At 46.8% G+C, this 18207-nt stretch overlaps 1 protein-coding gene and 1 long non-coding RNA gene across 2 annotated transcripts in view; one reads left to right on the top strand and one right to left on the bottom strand.

The window, feature by feature from the left end:
• The window catches only part of LOC107151346 (outer mitochondrial membrane lipid metabolism regulator OPA3), a 35769-nt gene extending 19978 nt beyond the window's left edge, over positions 1-15791 (bottom strand). Inside the window, exon 1 of the mRNA XM_015496700.2 lies at positions 15583-15791. Within this exon, the coding sequence (XP_015352186.1) occupies positions 15583-15724 (142 nt within the window). The 5' untranslated portion in view covers positions 15725-15791. The remainder of the gene's footprint in view (positions 1-15582) is intronic.
• On the top strand, positions 15391-17165 carry LOC125612581. The gene is made up of 2 exons (XR_007343021.1): positions 15391-15555; positions 17006-17165. It is a non-coding gene; the product is annotated as an uncharacterized LOC125612581 (long non-coding RNA).
• The last annotated feature ends 1042 nt before the right edge of the window (positions 17166-18207 follow it).

Below are 18207 nucleotides of genomic sequence, written 5' to 3'. Positions count from 1 at the left end.
ACTGCTCCTGTCCTACAATAAACGGCTCCTACTCCTGCTGTATCAATCTACACAAGTTATTCGTCACCCCCTGGTTATTTTGCTGCAGCCGGACTGCGGCAAGGGGTGGTACTGGGGACTTATCCCAGGGGGGTTTTACCACTAAGCTACATCCCCCAGCCTTTTAAAATTTTTTGAAATTTTATTTTGAGTCAGGGTCTCACTAAGTTGGTGAGGGTCTTGCTGAGCTGCTAAGGCTGATCCTCTCGCGTTAGGTTCCTGAGTTGGCGGGGTGACAGGAGTGTGCCACCATGCCCATCTACACTGCACAATTTCATGCACAATTATTAACATAAAAAGTACATTTTCACCAGAAATACAGGCCTTAACCAGGTGGGCTGGGGATGGCATTCCTGCCATCAATATTTCAAACTATGTGCTACCGTATGACCAGAGAGGGACCAAGGGCTGATTTTAATTAAAAAAAAAAAAATTATCTTTTAGTTGTTGTTGGACACAATACCTTTATTTTATTTATTTACTTTTATGTGGTGCTGAGGATCGAACCCAGGGCCTTGCATGTGCTGGGCGAGCACTCCACCGCTGAGCCCCAGCCCCAGCCCCTTGACTTTCTTTTTAAACTTTTCCCCCAATAATTTCTATTCCACTGGAAGGGAAGGGAGGGAAACCTACAAGATTCCTTGGCAAGTCAGGTGAAGTGGAGATCAGGAAAAGACCCCTGAAAACTCCTGGGGCAGGGAGCACAGGCAGCTGCCTGCCAAGTGCCCTGCGGGCTGGGAGGCCCAGGGCAGCATTTCCTGGGCTTGCAAGGCCAGAACCCACCTCAGTGCCCACCAGCAGGGGCCTGGTGCACCCAGGACACGCCAGCTGCTGTGAACAAAAGTGGGAGCTCTGAACAGGATGCACATGGGAATTCAAGGTGCCCACTAGACCAAAGCACAGGGTCCAAAACAGGGGAGTGGCGTACTACCATGTGTGAGAGTCAAATTGTCACGTCACCATGCTTGATTACACAGAAAACACCTCTGGAAGGTGGTTGGGTGTGGTCTTTAGGTTGGCAGCTCCCTTTCCAACCTCAGGCTCCTTACTCTCCTCCCCTCCGCCCATGCCCAGCCACAGCAGCCTCTCGTCTGGCTGTCCCTGACTGCCCTTCTCCAAAGAACCACACTTTCCCACTTTACTCCAGTCTCTAATCAAATGCTGATCTCCTCAGACAGCACCCTACACCCAGCTTGCTCCAGCAAACGCCTTCCCCCACGGCACTGAACGCTTCTTCCCAGCATCATCTTTTCCTTGGTACTTATTTTTTTTTTAATATTTATTTTTTAGGTGAAGATGGACACAACACAATGCCTTTATTTTTATGTGGTGCTGAGGATGGAACCTGGGTCCCGCCTGTGCTAGGGGAGCGCTCTACCGCTGAGCCACAATCCCAGCCCCTCCTTGGTGCTTATTACCACCTAACGTGTGACTTTCCAGGGCTGGGGCTGGGGCTCAGTGGAGCACTTGCCTAGACGTGAGGCACTGGGCTCGATCTTCAGCACCACATACAAACAAGTTAATAAAATAAAGGTATTGTGTCCATCTACAACTAATATATGTGTGTGTGTGTATGTATATGTATTTGTATTTGTATATATGTGTACATAGATATACATATGTGTATGTATATATATACACACATACACATATACTTATATATATGCAACTTTCCTTTTTCTTTTTTATACCAGGGATTGAATCCAGGGACACTTAACCACTGAGCCACATCCCCAGACCTTTTTTATTTTTTGAGATAGCATGTCACTGCCTCACTAAGTTGCTGAGACTGGCTTTGAACTTGCCTCCACCTTCTGAGCTGCTGGGATTACAGGCATGTGCCACCACACCCAGTGCCACATATGCTACTTTCTTATCTTGTTTGTTTTATGTCTCCTAGCAGGAGAGTCTTAACTCCAAAAAAGCAATAGGAACCTGGTCTCTTTTTAAAATAGCTGTGTCCCCAGCACTGGGGACATAAGATCAGCATTCACAAACCACTTCTTAATGAACAAAGCAGAAAGGCAGGAACTAGACCAGCAGCCAGGGCTGGGGAACAGGTACTCTCATCATGTTCCCTTCCAACCATCCCGTACGGACGTTTCTGCTACAGGCATCATTTATTGACCATGATGTAGTTAAATTAATTGATAACAATAAGAACTCTAGAGAGGCCTCCAAGGCTGGGCTCTAGCTCAGTTGGTACAGTGTTTGCCTTGCATGCACAAGGCCCTGGGTTCAATCCCCAGCACCACGGGGGGAAAAAAAAAAAAAGGCCTCCATATTTTAAAATTAGACAACATGCTTCTAAATAATCCATAGGTCAATAAAGAAATGACAAGAGGTGTGGGAGACCAACCTTGCATTTGACTGAGTCACACTCCCCAGCTGGGTGCTGAGGCGCTCAGTCACAGAAATGTGGCAGAGCTTTCCCCACCCTTCTTGGGTCGGTGTCCCATGCATGGGTGTGTCTTGCTATAGCCCTGTGGGTGGAGCTATGCTCACCTGTTCCTTTGTAATATTACCCCTTGCCCTGTTTAGGATAGAATGTTCCATGGAAGTGCCTTGTGTGTGTCCCCTTCTCTTATTGTGCCCTTGGGTGTGGCCTACCCAGGTGTCAGTCAACCTGCTGACAGTGGACATCATGAAGATAGACTCAGCCCCCTGAAACCTGACCCCTGGCCTCATTTGAATAGCTTCTCCTCAATAAAAGGGGTCAGCACGTGCTCCCTCTCTCTCTTCCTGCGGACCCTTAAGGTCAGAGGAGCCGTCACAGCCACCCCAAAGAAAAAGGTATTTGTGTCTCTTGTGTGGTTATTTCGTGCAGTCCAGTTAGCCCCGTTTTCCTGGAGTGACCCCTGAGCCTTTCAGTCGCAAACAGAAATGTGGCAGAGAGGCTGGGTGTGGTGACACATTTATAATCCCAGCAGTTCAGGAGGCTAAGGCAGGAGGATCACAAGTTTGAGGTCAGCCTCAGCAATTTAGCAAGACCCTGTCTCAAAATAAAAAATAAAAAGCTACCTGGGGGTGCCGGGCCTGGTGGCGCACGCCTATAATCTCAGCAGCTCGAGAGGCTGAGACAGGAGAATCATGAGTTCAAAGCCAGCCTCAGCAAAATCGAGTAACATATGAAATGGTATGAAACTTCAAAATCAAAATTTATGAAAACCAAACAAGAAGAACCAGAAGATCAGAATGGCCCTAAACCACTAAGGAAATTTAATTTATTGTTAAAAATCTTCTCTGGGCCTGGGGTTGTGGCTCATCAGTAGAGCTCTTGCCTAGGGTGTGCAGGGCCCTGGGTTCGATCCTCAGTGCCACATAAAAATAAATAAAACAAAGGTATTGTTTAAAAATAAAAAACAATTAAAAAAACTTCTCTGAAAAAAGTACAAGCCTGGGTGGATATTTATATCAAATATTTAAGGAAAATATAATCCCAATTTTACACGAAATCTGGCAGAAAATAAAGGGTGAGGGAGCATTTTATCAACTTGTCTTGTGAAGTCAACCAAATCCTGACTGACACCTGATGGAGGGGGTGCAGCTCTGGGAGAGCAATGGCACGTGTGAGCCCCCGAGTTTAACTTCCAGCACCCCAAAAAGAAACAAACAAAAACCTGATAAGGACAAACCAAAAATAAAACTTCAGACAAGACACTAAACCACAGATATAAAAATCTTTAGGGAAAGTATTAGCAAATCAAAGACAGCAATATGCTAAAAAAAGTAACTTACCAAGCCAAATAGGGCTCATCTAAGAATACAGGATTGGCTAGATATTCTAAAGATAAAGTAAGGATTCTAGTTTGTGGTGGTGTCAGAGCTGCGTGGCGGCCCACAGCCCCGGCCCTGGAATTCACAGCCCCTGCAGGCCCTGCCTCTCTGCACCAACTGTCAGAAGTGGTCACAAGTCACTTCCAAGGCCAGGCTGTGAAGACGGGCCTCCTGGGTTTGTCACTCACTACTGGATCGCTCACTCTTTGGGGGAAGCCAGCTGCTGGGTCCCCAGTAACCCCAAGGAGAGGTCCCTGGGAGCAGTGGAGCCCTGTGCCAACAGCCGGAGAGAAAGCGGGGATCTCCTATGAGCCACCGTGTGCAGGACTCTCTTGGAAATGGGCCTAGAGCCAGGCAGCCTCTGGGTTGAGAGACCCGGAGCCAGAGCCACCCACCACGATGCTCCTCAATTCCTGCTCCTTAGGAGCTGCAGATGCTTATTACCTCATGAAGAAGTACTCAGTATCTCCACTCATCAAAGAAAAGCAAGTAAGTTGCCATTTTACACCAACCAGAATGGCTAAAATTAAATTGTGGAAACATGAAATCATGCCTGGGTGTGGAACACTGGAGTCCCAAGGCACACCTTTGATAGTTTCTCTCTCTCTCTTTTTTTTTTAATCCCCAGGATTGGTTATTGAACCCAGGGCACATTACCCCTGAGCTCCACGCCCGCCCCCATCCTTTTTATTTTGTATTTGAGACAGGTCTCCCTAAACGGCTGCAGCTGGCCTCAAACTTGCGATCCTCCTGCTTCAGCCTCACAAGTTAGTACCACTGTGACCCACTTTTGGGAATTTTGTATAGAATTAAACATACTCTTACCATTTAAACACAGAAACTGTATTCCTAGGCAATTTCTCCCAAGAGAAATGAAAACTTCTGTAAGAAGGCTTGTACATGAGGGGCTGGGGACATAGTTCAGCTGCCTGGCATGAACAAGGCCCTGGGCTCAATCCTCAGCACAAAAAAAAAAAAAAAAAANTAGGAAAAAGGAAAAAAAAAAAAAAAAAAAAAGAAGGCTTGTACATGAATATTCACCAGGATCTTTATTTATGAATATTCACCAGGATCTTTATTTATAATAACCAAAAAAAAAAAAAAAGGAAACAATCCAAATCTCCACACTCAGGACAGTGATTAAACAAAACGCGGCATGTGCACATGTTAGATCATAAAGAGCACAGCTAACAGCAACAAATGAACTACTGATGCATGAAGAAACAAATAGCTCAAAATAATCATGGGAACCAAGATCAGACATTAATTCCACATTGTGTGATACCATTTATATGAAGCATAACAACAGGCAGAACTAACGGACAGTGAGAGGTCAGACAGGGTGCCAGGCAGGGAGGAGGGAACTTTCTGGAGTAATGTTTAATGGAAATGTTTTAAATCTTGGATTCTGATTGCATGAGTATATGCACTTATCAGTACTTAGACTGCATTTTATTTAATTAATTAATTTATTTATTTGGTTTTTTTTTTAGTTGTAGATGGACACAATACCTTTATTTTATTTGTGTATTTTATGTGGTGCCAGGGATCGAACTCAGTGCCTCATGCATGCTAGGCAAGCGCTCTGCCCACTGAGCCACAACTCTGGCCCCTCAGACTGCATTTTAGATCTTCATTTTGCATTAGATAGGTATTGTATCTCAACAAAGAATATACATACAAAAATCAAATATTAATAATGAAACATAAGTGGAGGAGGCTGGGAGTCAGTGGGACTTGATATCTTATCTAGTGTTTCTTCCTGGAAGTCGCTTCTCTCTCTGAGGTATTTCCTCAATCATAAAACCAGGATGATCATATACTCCCTAATAAGATGGCTAAGATCATTTGTTGAGATAATGGACCGCATATTAAATGAGAGCTGTTATTATGGGTTAATATGTTATCATCCGGATAAACACAGCTTTGAGTCAGTTGCAGGTCCCTGAATGGGCTCTAGCCATCTAGAAAATCACCCTCAGATCGTCCCAGGAGTTAACAGAGGTGTGGTCACAACGCATGGCGACAGCCTGCTCCTGCAGACCTGGCCTAGTCCCTCCATCGGGAGGCAGCAGGAACACTGGTGCACCATCACCATGGACATGACTGGTCTGCCTGCCAAGCATCTGGGGGATGCCATCTCCCCACTCTTGGTCCAAGGCACTCAGGAGGAGCTAACTCCAGCCACCAGTCTGATCAACTGAAGTGCTATATTCTCTGGGCCACGTGATTGGAGGAAGGGTAGGGCTGCAGGCCAGGTTGAGCCACCGAGAACAGCCTGGGAACTGGACAGCAATGCTGGGCAGTGGCATCTCCCTGTGTGGCCCTGGGACTGCTGGGCAGGTAATTAACACCGTCAACGCGAGCTCCATGAGAGCAGGGACTTCTGTGTTCTGGTGATCACTGACTCGGCCATACCGCCAAGAACAGCTCCTGGCACACAGCAGTGACCGAATACAGGTGTGTACAGTGCCTGAATTATACAGGCTCTTAACAGCTTAGCGTGGACACACCCAGAGAATAAGCCATGCTTCTACTCGCCCAGACCTGGAGAGGCCAGCTCAGCTTTATAGAGAAGACAACCTGGGACTTCGGAGGCTCAGAGGAAGCAGCTAACAGAGGCCAAGGGCAGAGTGTGCTCAGTAGTTCAAGGAGTCCTGGGTCCAAGTCCTGGCTGTGCTACCTACCCTGGCTACCTATGTAAAAGGGCCAGACTACCTGGCCTGGAATCCTCGTGCCACTAGCACCACCTGTGTGCCCTCGGGCAGGCTACTCAGCAGCCCAGCTAGTGGCTTCCTCTGGAAGGAAGTGGGGATGGCAGTGATCTACTCGTGGGCTGCAGTGGGAATAACTTAGTACATGTGAAAACTTGAGAACCCGGTGCTTCCCATTACCAGCACCACGACCTACTGCTCTACTGTCTTATTAGCTCCACCCTCCGCCTCCCTCAGAGTGTAGCCAATACCCCATCAATGACCTCCCCACAGCAAGGGTGGCATGTGAGGGGAGGATCTTGGGGCTTCAGGAAAATGACTTCTGCTTGAGGGCTCTCTCACCTAGGCGTCCCTCCCCACACAATCTTCCTCCCTTGATGCTGACCTCCATCCCACAACAGAGCTTACTGCAAAGCCAGCGACAGCTTTGGCTTGAGGTCTAAGATTTGCTGGAGTCAGGACTGAGGTGCACACCTGGACTTCAAATTACCTGGGAGGCTGAGGACTGCAAGTTCAAGGCCAGTCTGAAGAATTTGGTGAGATCATCTTAAAGTTTAAAAAAAAATTAAATTTTGTTTTAAAAGATTGGGATATAGCTCAGCGGTAATGCACCCCTGGGTTCAATCTCCACCAAAAAAAAATTGCCAACTGGGTTTTCAATTAACTACAGATCAAAACAAATGCATATGGAGATATACCAAGGTCAACTACACAGGTGGCCTCCGGAGCTTCTCAGCCGGCAAGTGCCATCCCCAGAGTGCTTGCCCCAGTGGCTGAAGGGTTGAGACGGGCGCCCTCTTCTGTTCAGAGTATTGCTTGCAGCCCAGGCAAGCAGAGTCTCAGATATTCTCAGGTTGCTAATCGACCATCTCTCACATAAACAAGGGGCTTCTTAAAAACACTGCTGCTCAAAACTGGAAGTTCATATGCCACAAAATGAAATTAAATCTCTATCTCTCACCTCACACAAAACTCAACTCAAAGTGGATCAAGGACCTAGGAATTAAACCAGAGACCCTGCACCTAATAGAAGAAAAAGTAGGCCCTAATCTACATCATGTCGGATTAGGCCCCGACTTCCTTAATAAGGCTCCTAGAATTCAAGAATTAAAATCAAGAATCAATAAATGGGATGGATGCAAACTAAAAAATTTCTTCTCAGCAAAAGCAAGAGTGAGGTAAACAGAGAGCCTACAGAATGGGAGCAAATTTTTACACATGCACATTAGATAGAGCACTAATCTCTATAATCTCTAGGGTAGATAAAGAACTCAAAAATCTTAACACCAAAAAAGAAAGAAAGAAACAAAAACAAACAAATAACCCAATCAATAAATGGGCCAAGGAACTGAACAGAAACTTCTCAGAAGATGATTTATATGAAAAAATGTTCAACATCTCTAGCAATTAGAGAAATGCAAATCAAAACTAAGTAGTCAGAATGACAGCTATTAAGAATACAAACAGGGGCTGGGGATGTGGCTCAAGTGGTAGTGTGCTTGCCTAGCATGCGTGAGGCACAGGGTTCGATTCTCAGCACCACATTAAAATAAAGATACTGTGTCCACCTAAAACTAAAAACTTAAAAAAAAAAAAAAAGAATTCAAACAATAATAAGTGTTGGCAAAGATGTGGGGGAAAAGGCACACTCATACATTGCTGGTGGGACTGCAAATTGGTGCTGCCAATAAGGAAAGCACTATGGAGATTCCTCGGAAAACTGAGAACGGAAGTAACATTCGACCCAGCTATCCCTCTCCTCAGTCTATACCCAAAGGACTTAAAAACAGCATACTACAGGGACCCAGCCACATCAATGTTTATAGCAGCACAATTCACAATAGCTAAACTGTGGAAGCAACCTAGATGCCCTTCAGTAGACGAATGGATAAAAAAAAATGTGTTATATATATGCTTTGTGTACAACCAGAGACATGAAAAATTGTGCTGTATATATGTAATATGAATTGAAATGCATTCTGCTGTCATATATTTAAAAAAATAAAATAAAGGGCTAGGGCTGTGGCCCAGAGGTAGGGTGCTCACCTAGCATGCACGAGACACTGGGTTCAATCCTCAGCACCACATAAATGTAAGATATAGTGTCCGCCTAAAACTTAAGAATAAATATCTTTTAATATAAATAAATAAATAAATAAACAAACACTTCTGTTCAAACACCACTGACTGAAGATTTAATATCAAGTACATGAGCAAATTCCAACAAATACCTCTGCATAATAAAAAGTAGGACTGAGGTTCAATACCCAGCACCACATTAAAAAAAAAAAAAGTGGGACTGAAAAATGCGCAAGAGCACACGCCTGTAATCCCTGTTGCTCAGGAGGCTGAGGCAGGAGGTCACAAGTTCAAGACCAGCCTTGGCAACTCAGGGAGACCCTGTCTCAAAATAAAAAACTAAAAGGAGTGTGGACGTAGCTGGTCAGGGGTAGAGCATCCAGGGTTTGACCCCAGTGGCCAAGAAAAAAGAGAAAAGGCAGCATATTTCTAGTACTTTGTCTTTGCCAGCTGTGACAGCTGTAATCCACCACGTGTTTCCAAATTCATTTATCAAAGTCTGAATAGGAAAATTTTTTTCAAATGAGCAAAAATATGGTGGGGGTCATAAATAAATAAAATATTTATTTAAAAATACTGTTAGTGTCATTCCTTCTAAGTGTGTGTGTGTGTGTGTGTGTGTGCGCGCACACACACACACACAACAGAACTGATACGACATTCTGGAGATTATAAATAGAGTACAGAAATGATCTTCAAACACTGGCCCATGTGAGAATCCAGTCTGGAGACTGTTAAAAATAAAAACATCCAGCCACAGTCAGGACCTACAGGTGTTCTCCTGGGCATCTCAGGAAAGCAGACCACAAAGCCACTTTTTTTTTGGTACTGGGGATTGAAGCCATGGGTGTTTTACCATTGAGCTACATCCCTGGCCCTTGTTATTCTTTATTTTGAAATAGGGTCTTGCTAAGTTGCTGAGGCTGACCTCCAACTCGTGATCCTCGTGCCTCAGCCTCCCAAGTCACTGGGATAGAGGTATGTATCAAAAGCCACTTTTTTCCTTCAGATCATGTCTCTTTGGTTCACCCACCCTCTTGGCAGCCATGTTTACTCTAGTGTCCAGTCCTTCCTCTCTACAAGGTGTGTGTGTGTGCATGTGCAAGGGATGGAACTCAGGATCTGTGCGTGCTAAGCAAGTGCTGTACTACATAGCTCAGTAGGAAGGGCTGGGGTGCTAGCCCTTCCTACTGAGCTATGTTATTTTTTAATATTTTATTTTTTTAGTTACAGTTGGACACAATACCTTTTTTAAAAAAAATATTTATTTTCTTAGTTGTACACAATACCTTTATTTTGTTTATTTTTATGTGGTGCTGAGGATCCAACCCAGGGCCTTGCACATGCTTGGCAAGCGCTCTTACCGCTGAGTCACAACCCCAGCCCTGGACACATTACCTTTATTTTATTTATTTATAATTATATGGTGCTGAGGATTGAAACCAGGGTCTTGCACATGCCAGGCAAGTGCTCTACTGCTGAGCCACAACCCCAGCCCCTGATCTGTGTCTTGTCATTTCTAAAAGTACTATGAGGCTCTCTTTCTAACTCCTTGGGAATTTGGGAATTTTTTATTTAACCTGAGTTTTATTATCTCTTTTATTTTTTTAAATGTATAAATGTAAATATTTAAGCTCCACATCTGAGAATTCTGTGATCCACCATGTTTGCAGCTCTTCACCCGTGTGTGGTTTCTTCCCACTCGCTCATGGTGCCTGCTTTTGGATATGGCACATATTTTTTCATTGTGAGCTGGCGGGGTGGCACTTATGGGACCGCAGGCACTCAGGGCACAGCGAACCTGGGTTCCTTCCCAACTTGCTATTCCAGGGCCTTCAAGAGAATTCAGGCTGAGCCCACGGGAGAAATTCTCCATTGAGGGTCAACCTCCACTGTCTGGAGCTACGCCTGGGGTGCACCGGGTGTGCAGAGGAGGCTCCTGCCCACCTTCCTCACAGCCTGGGTCCCTCTCCACAGGCCATGTGAAGCTGGAAATGTCCCCCAGGTATCCATGGCTCTGGTGCTCAGTCCCCTTCGTGGCTCTTTTCCCTGCTTTCTTTTGCTCCAAGAGGGTTGGTTCCCCTCCCTTCCCTGGCCTGCCTCAGGTATTTCATTATAGACGAGAAGTTGACTAAGGCAGATATGAGGGACCGTCATCTTTGGGGGACCACTGTTCTACCTAGTGTGTGTGTTAAATGGACAGATGACTGGTGCACTCTAGAGGAATAAGTAGAAACGACCTGGACGTTTCTCACTGCCCAGAGGCAACCCAGTTTCCCTGGAGACATCACGAGGGTGCTTCACATCCCCCACCACCAGCTTGGCCTCCAGCAACCTCTTTAACTCCTCTGCCAGGAGTTCTCTGTTTAGTAAAATCTGGGGCTGGGGTGCGGCTCAGAGTAGTGCTTCCCTAGGAGGCCCTGGCTCCATCCTCAGCACCCCAGAAAATGCAGATGGAAATCTCTGCCTCGCAGCAGCGCGGCTCCTGCTTCTGCGCTTCCTGGTTTAGCTCAGTCAGCCAGTGCCACGGCTCTAGCCTGAGCAGGAGAAGACCATCAGGCCTACCCTGTGGAGTCAAGGCAACCTCAGCCAAAGGCAGGCGCTGGATGTGCTGGTCATGTCCAGAGTGGGGTGTGACCCAGAACACACAGCGGCCACTGACTCTGGAAAATTCCAACTCTGCTACTGCCCTGGCCAGAGATCGGAGCAAAGGGCAATCTGCAGTGTGAAGATGACAAGGACATCATTTAAAAGGTGTGACTACAATCAGCCAGGGCACTCCAGTGTCCAGTATCATCTCCACTGGTCCTGACCCAAATCGAGCTCCGGCTCCTTTCTGTCCAGTGGCCCTGCAGTCTGCCCTCTCCCACCACCCCAGGACATCCTGCCAGCTCCACCACCCAACCCCTCTACTGGCCGCTCCCCCAAAGAGGAAGAGGAAGGGCTCCCCTCACTGTTAACACTGTAACTAAGGGATCCAAGTTACCTCCACAAATGACGGGACAGACAAACACCAGCCCACTCTCCACCCAGGCTGGCCTCAGGATATGCCATCACCCACGGTACTCCTGCCAAAGACACACAGTCGAGTACCATTAGGGGAAGCACTTAGGAACCTCCACAGTGGCACACTAACGGACTACTGGCTCCAGGCGTCAATGTCATGAAACACAAGGGCATCAATACGTTCTAGAGCAGGGTCAGCAAACTGCCTCTGTAAAGGGCCAGAGGATAAACAGCTTAGCATCGTGGATGACGGCGGCCAGGACCTAACATCTCAAAATACACCACACTGGTGCGCTGATGGCTTAGAGCAGGAGGAGCAGCAGAGGGTAGGAGGGGTTCTCGAGTCTCCTCCATCTGACCGAAGGCAGATGCTCCAGGTACAGCAGCCAGGCGAGGAGCTCCGAGGTTCACGGCAGGCCATCACCTACTCATCTGAGTTTCCACATGCACTTGCTCTTCCTGGACTGCCCTCAAGCTCGCCTGCCCTCTCTTATGGAAAGGATTTCGATTTCACCAGCTTCATAAGAATTTACTTATTTTTCATGTGATGTCCAGTGCATTATAATAGGTTTGGTTTGGTTTTGGTGCTGGAGATGGAACCCAGGCCCTTGAGCAAGCTAAGGACATGCCTTACCACTGAGCTGCACCCCAGTGCCAGATCAATTTTATGCCAATACCTTCTGTTAATCGTCTATGGGTCTTTCAGAGGCTCAATTATCAAACCATGGAGGGAGAGAAGGGAAGCTCCCATAACTCCTACATAAGCCAAACAAATATGGAAACAAACAGACCTGCCAGTGTTACCACTTAAAATGTATTTATAGCTGGCATGGGGGCACATGCCATGCCTGTAATCCCAGTGGTTTAGGAGGCTGAGGCAACAACTTAGTGAGACTCTGCCTCAAATAAAAAGGGGTGGGGATGTAGCTCAGTGATTAAGCACCCCTAAGTTCAATCACTAGTACCATAAAAATATTATTTACAAAGACAAGTAGTGGGCTGGACTGCCCAACTATTGTAGATTAAAGGATATGAAAAGGGCATGATAATCAAATGTAGTACATGATCCCTAAGCAGACCCTGGATTAAAATTAAGAATAAAAATAAACGATTGTTAAAAAGGGAACTTTGGGAACAACCAAAGACCTACATATTAAGTAATATTGCTATCAATATTATTTTTTAAAAATTTGTTTTATAACCGATGTGATTCTGCAATCTGTATTCGGGGTAAAAATGGGAGTTCATAATCCACTTGAATCAAATGTATGAAATATGATATGTCAAGAGCTTTGTAATGTTTTGAACAACTAATTAAAAAAATTTGTTTTAGTTGTAGATGGACATCTTTATTTTATTTATTTATTTTTATGTGGTGATGAGGATCAAACCCAGTTCTTTTCCTCTCTGTTACGTCTCTAACATACACAACAGCCCTGACTTGGTGCCAAACACTGACTTAACATTTATTCATGAATTCTCACAATAACACAATATTATTTATAACATAAAAGCATATATAGCTGGGCATGATAGCATATGCCTATAATTCCAGTGACTTGGGAGGATGAGGACAATTACAAGGTCAGAGCTAGCCTCAGCAACTCAGTGAGGCCTTAAGCAATTTACCAAGACCCTGACTCAAAATAAAAAATAAAAAGGGCTGGGATGTGGCTCTGTGGTTAAGCACCTCTGGGTTCAATGCCCAGCATACACATAAAAAAGTATATATTATATATATATATATATATATATATATATTAGTATGTACATAAAATGAGAATGATTCTAGTATGTACTACATAATGATCTGTGAGGATTTAATCCCATAAGTGCTTGGTAGCACTCAGCCTGAAATAAAGTAACTGCCCAACAAATGTTGCTATTATACAATATCCTTCATACAGAAGAAGAAACAGGATCAGAGGAATTCAATGACTTGCCCAAAGGCACCAGCCTGAGAAGGGGTGGGACCAGGATTCTAATCCATGTCAGTTTGACTCCAGAAGTCATTTTCTAAACCACAATGCAAGACATGTCATAGTATTTGGAAGAAAGGCAGTGGCAGGAAACAGATGAGGTGTGGGAGTCCAGAGTCCAACTCCTGCCTCTGGTACAAGCCTCCTGTATGAGCTCAGCATTCACTTCTGGCCCCCCACCAGGCTTCGGCTTTTCCTTCATACAATGGAGGAAGTCCTCTCTGCTTCCTGACATTAGGACAAATTAGTTGTGAGGGTCAAATGGGATAGATGAGATGAAAGCATTCTGGTAACTATGGGACCTAACATTTTTTTCCATTCTAAGACCTGCAGCCCTGACAGAGGCTCCATCAAACACCAAAGGATCAAGAATTCTCAACCTTGGGCTGGGGTTCTGGCTCAGCAGTAGAGCACTTGTCTAGCACATACGAGACCCTGGTTTGATCCTCAGTACCACATAACAATAAATAAATAAATAAAAAGTATTAAAAAATAATAATTCTATAAAAAAAAGAATTCTCGACCTTATAGGAGGAAAAAGGCTACTCTTAACCATTTGGCCTTGGCACACGCTCTACCCTTGGCCTCAACAAGGGACTACAACCCACTACCACCACGCCTTTGTGTTGTCTGGTGCAACTCTCCTCAATCCTCAAGTCTCAGTACAGATATTTCCTTTCCCAAGAAGCCCTCACTGAACCTCATGCCAGGTCTGTACATAAGGAGATTCCCCCATTCCAGCTTGGCTCATCTGGGTTGTCACTGTTGGAGGATGGGTCTGTCTGTCTCCACTGGACCCAGAGTTCCTTGAAGATAGTAACTGTGACCATCTTGGACCCTGCGGGTTTTTTTTTTTTTTTTTTGAGAGAGGGTCTCATTAAATTATTTAAGGCCTTGCTAAATTGCTGAGGCTGGCCTCGAACTGGATTCTCCTGCCTTGGCCTCCAGAGTCTCTAGGATTACAGGTGTGTGCCACCATGTCCACCTGGACCCTGCTGTTTCAAGTTCTGTCAGCACAAGTTCTGGAACAGAATAGATGATCATAAAATACCAGCTAAATGAAGTAATGGGTAAATATTTGGTGAAATGCTGGTTCCCTAACACAGTAACTTACATTAAAGTCTCTTATTTTATGCCCCCATCGGCCTATGACACATAGATCATCTTTTTAAAGTTGCTTATATTTTGGGCATTTGCTCAAACACCCTTCTAACTCAGCTCAGGCAGCTCCCCTCTAGTCCTTGGGTCCAATGAACTCAAGTGCTCCCTGCTCCCTGACCACTCTGGGCTGACACTGACATGTATCTCCTAGTGCCTAGCAAAAGGCCTGTCGATCAGTATACTGAATGAATGGACGGTGCATCAGAGAATTAATGAATACACAGATGAGTGTCCACTCTGATTTAAATTCCCCTTCGCCAGATTCAAGTCAAATGCTCAAACTGAAGATTTTAACCCACCACCACCACCACGCCTTTAATTAGGTCTATTCTACGAAGTAACACTATACAGCACGCCGATATTCTAAGTGAATGATATGTAAGTATCTCCCACTTCCGGGGCAGAAGGGAAATTAAGGCAAGGGTTGAAGCTTTGAGAGCAAAGTCACCGAAGGATGGCTAGGCAAAGGACCCGACACTGGTTACCCCTTATACCCGCCCCTAGCTCCTCGCCGTCCTGGAAAGCCCCGCCCTAATTGCTCCCATTCCCCACACTATTGGCTGGACTTGACGTCAGTCTCCACAGCTTCTTCCTCTATTGGCTGATATTCTAATCTCGCGCGGTGACGCCCCTTCCCACCTCTTACTCCAAGCCCGTCCTCACCATTGGGTTACCACCAGGTCCCTCTTCCAGGAGCCCTCCCTATTGGCTGTAGGACTTTGCCGGTTCGGGCTGTGACTGGTCATGGAGAGAAGTCCATCCCCTGAGCAAACACCTGAGAGGGGTCGGAGAATGGAAAGGTTGGAGGGACAAGGGGTTAGACTCACGCTGAGCCGGCGGAAGGCAGATATAGGTCTTGAAGAACTCGCTTCGGCGGGCAGCCTCTTTAATGCGGTTGGCAAGCGGCTTGCTGACCTGCCGGATGCCCAGGTATAGCAGCTTCGCCATGGGGAACGCGCCTACCACCATCTTGGCGGTCGCACTGGGCACGCGCAATCCTGCCGATTGGGCGGGGCGTCTCCGACCTCTCCACTCCTCCCCCGCCCTCTCGGCCGTGCGTGTTTGCGTGCGTGCGTACGCACGCTCGGGGATAACTGCAGGGGCGCTCCGTGACGCCACCGCGTCGACGCTGGCGCCTCGACGTCTGTTCGTTGCATATGCAAATTAGGGCGGAAATGAGGCGACTGTGGTGTTGCCGTTAAACGGCTCCTGGCGGGAGGGTGGATGGAGTCCCGCGTGGCGTGATGTCACGTACTGAGGAACCTTTCACGCCCAAAGAAGGCTCTTAATTAGCCCTAATTAGGTCTAATGAGCCCCAGTTACACCGTCTTGCACAAGTTAGAGCCCTCCTTGGGAATACAGAGAGGAAAACTGCATTTATTTGCTGTGTGATAATGAAGGAGTGACAACCTTTCTGGACATCATTGTTCCTGTTTACTTAATGGGACCCAATAGCACTTGCCTTATTGGATTGTTGTGAGGCTTCTATGCGAATCTTGAATATAAAACATAGTAGTGAATCCCATTAAGTGCATGGAATGGTGCCAGTGACATAGAAAGCACTCAGTAAGCAGCCCTTATTGCTCTAGGGGTATGAGCATTAATATCGCTGACTGCAGCCCGAGGGGCATTCCACACCCAGAAGCGGCTAGCTACTGTCCCTTCCCCAGGCAACTGACAGTCTGAGGCCCAGAGAGAGGCAGGGGGTGGCGCGCAAGATTTCTCACCCTCTGCAGAGTTGATGGCGGCATCTTGGCTAATAAAACCCTTTCTCAAGCTGCCCCACTTCCTCTTTTGGGGGGTGAGGGTCCCCAGGGAGATGGCTCAGGAAGGAGTTTAAGGACATGTCCCAGACTGTCCTCCCTTATCCGGCAGGGAGCAAAATCATATAAACAAGATCAGGAAGGGGTTGAAAGACATGGCTGGGTGGTGGAGTGCTGGTGGGTGGTTGAGTGATTGCAGGGGAGGCAGAAGGACGGGGTGAAGGAAACCATTCAGGATGGTCAGGGCCCCTCCAGTTTTCCCCAGCATCCTCTGACTCTCTGAGCGTGCTATCAAGTTCCTGCCTCCAAGAGACCTGCGTTCCTTCATTTGTAATGGAGGCACTGTGTGAACCCAGGTACCCTAAATTAAGTATGTGGACTCCATAAAAACAACCCATGCCAGCATACCTCTGGACCAAATTGAGGGAGCCGAGGCCTATTGAAAGCCCATCATCCACTTGGGACCAGCCCTCTTCCTATTTTACAGACTGGCCAACCGAGGACAGAGGATGGAAAGAATTCCAGACCAACTTCTGATCTCATGGAGCCCAAGGACCCCCATGATGGGTTTGGAAACCAAACTTGTTTGTGACTTTTTGATATATAATCCACTGTTTCTTAGCTGTTAATACAGTTTCTGGCACATAGTAGGTGCTCAAAAACATTTTCTTGAATGAATGGGAATGAATGAGCATTTGGTGAGAGGAGGGTACTGAGGCTTCCACCAGATTCTCCTAGGGAAGTGTGTTGAAGAAGTTCCCAGCCCCGACTGCTCTATACCAGCAGCTTCATGGTGATGTGACAGGTAGAAAGCCCTCCCTCATGATACCCCCAACACCAAAACCCAACTCCTTCCCCTCTGGACTCTGCTCGTCCCCACTCCACCTCAGCCCCCTCCACATTTCCTCATTAGGTTCCTTCCCCTCCATTCCTCTCTTTCTCCTCAAAGGGTTTCCAGAAACCTCTTCTGGAACTTCTGGGGCAAGGGTGTGTGTGTAGGGGACTCTTCCATCTCAGCAGCCTGTTTACATACCCTTTGGGAGGGGGGAGGGAGAGAGATCTCTTGGGAGGGACCAAGCCTATCAAAGCCATTGCTTCCTCCTTCTCTCCAGCCTGGTTATAGAATAACAGTCATTCCTAGTGACCCCTGAGGCCAGGAGAGGAAGAGGGACACCATCAGTCCTGGCAGGCAGCTTTGGCCATCCTGGGGCGTGGGAACAGATGCACAGATGTGGAGGAGAGGGAGTCCAGGGTGGCCCCAGCATTGACTCACCATCCACAAGACCTTGGACCCCTGGCCCAGCCTCCCCACTGACTGCCTTGGACTGGGGCCTTGGATCATTCCCAGAGGCCCTTTCCACTCAGGTCTCTGGGACACCCTTTCCCGGAATGGGTGAGTGGCTCATATTACATAACCCCACAGGCCTCTGTGCCTCCTCCATCCAAGTACTCCTTCATAATAAATCCTAAAGGTGACCACTGCTCCTTGTTCAGCCCACCTCCCTCCCTCCCTGCCAGCACTGAGGTCTCCTACCTCCAGTCTGCAGTCACCTCCCTGGGCTCCTGGCTCCTGCCTTCACCTCCACCTCATATTCTATGCTCCATGCAGCAGCCGGCAGGATCCTGACTTAAGTCACACTAGTTCTCTGCTGAGAGCCCCTCATGGCCCCCATGAGTAAAAGACAGAGG

This window comes from Marmota marmota, unplaced genomic scaffold (genome assembly GCF_001458135.2).
Source record: "Marmota marmota marmota unplaced genomic scaffold, marMar, whole genome shotgun sequence".
Lineage (NCBI taxonomy): Eukaryota > Metazoa > Chordata > Mammalia > Rodentia > Sciuridae > Marmota > Marmota marmota.
The sequence above is the reverse complement of the archived record's forward strand: the minus strand, read 5'-3'. Positions and strand labels throughout refer to the sequence as shown.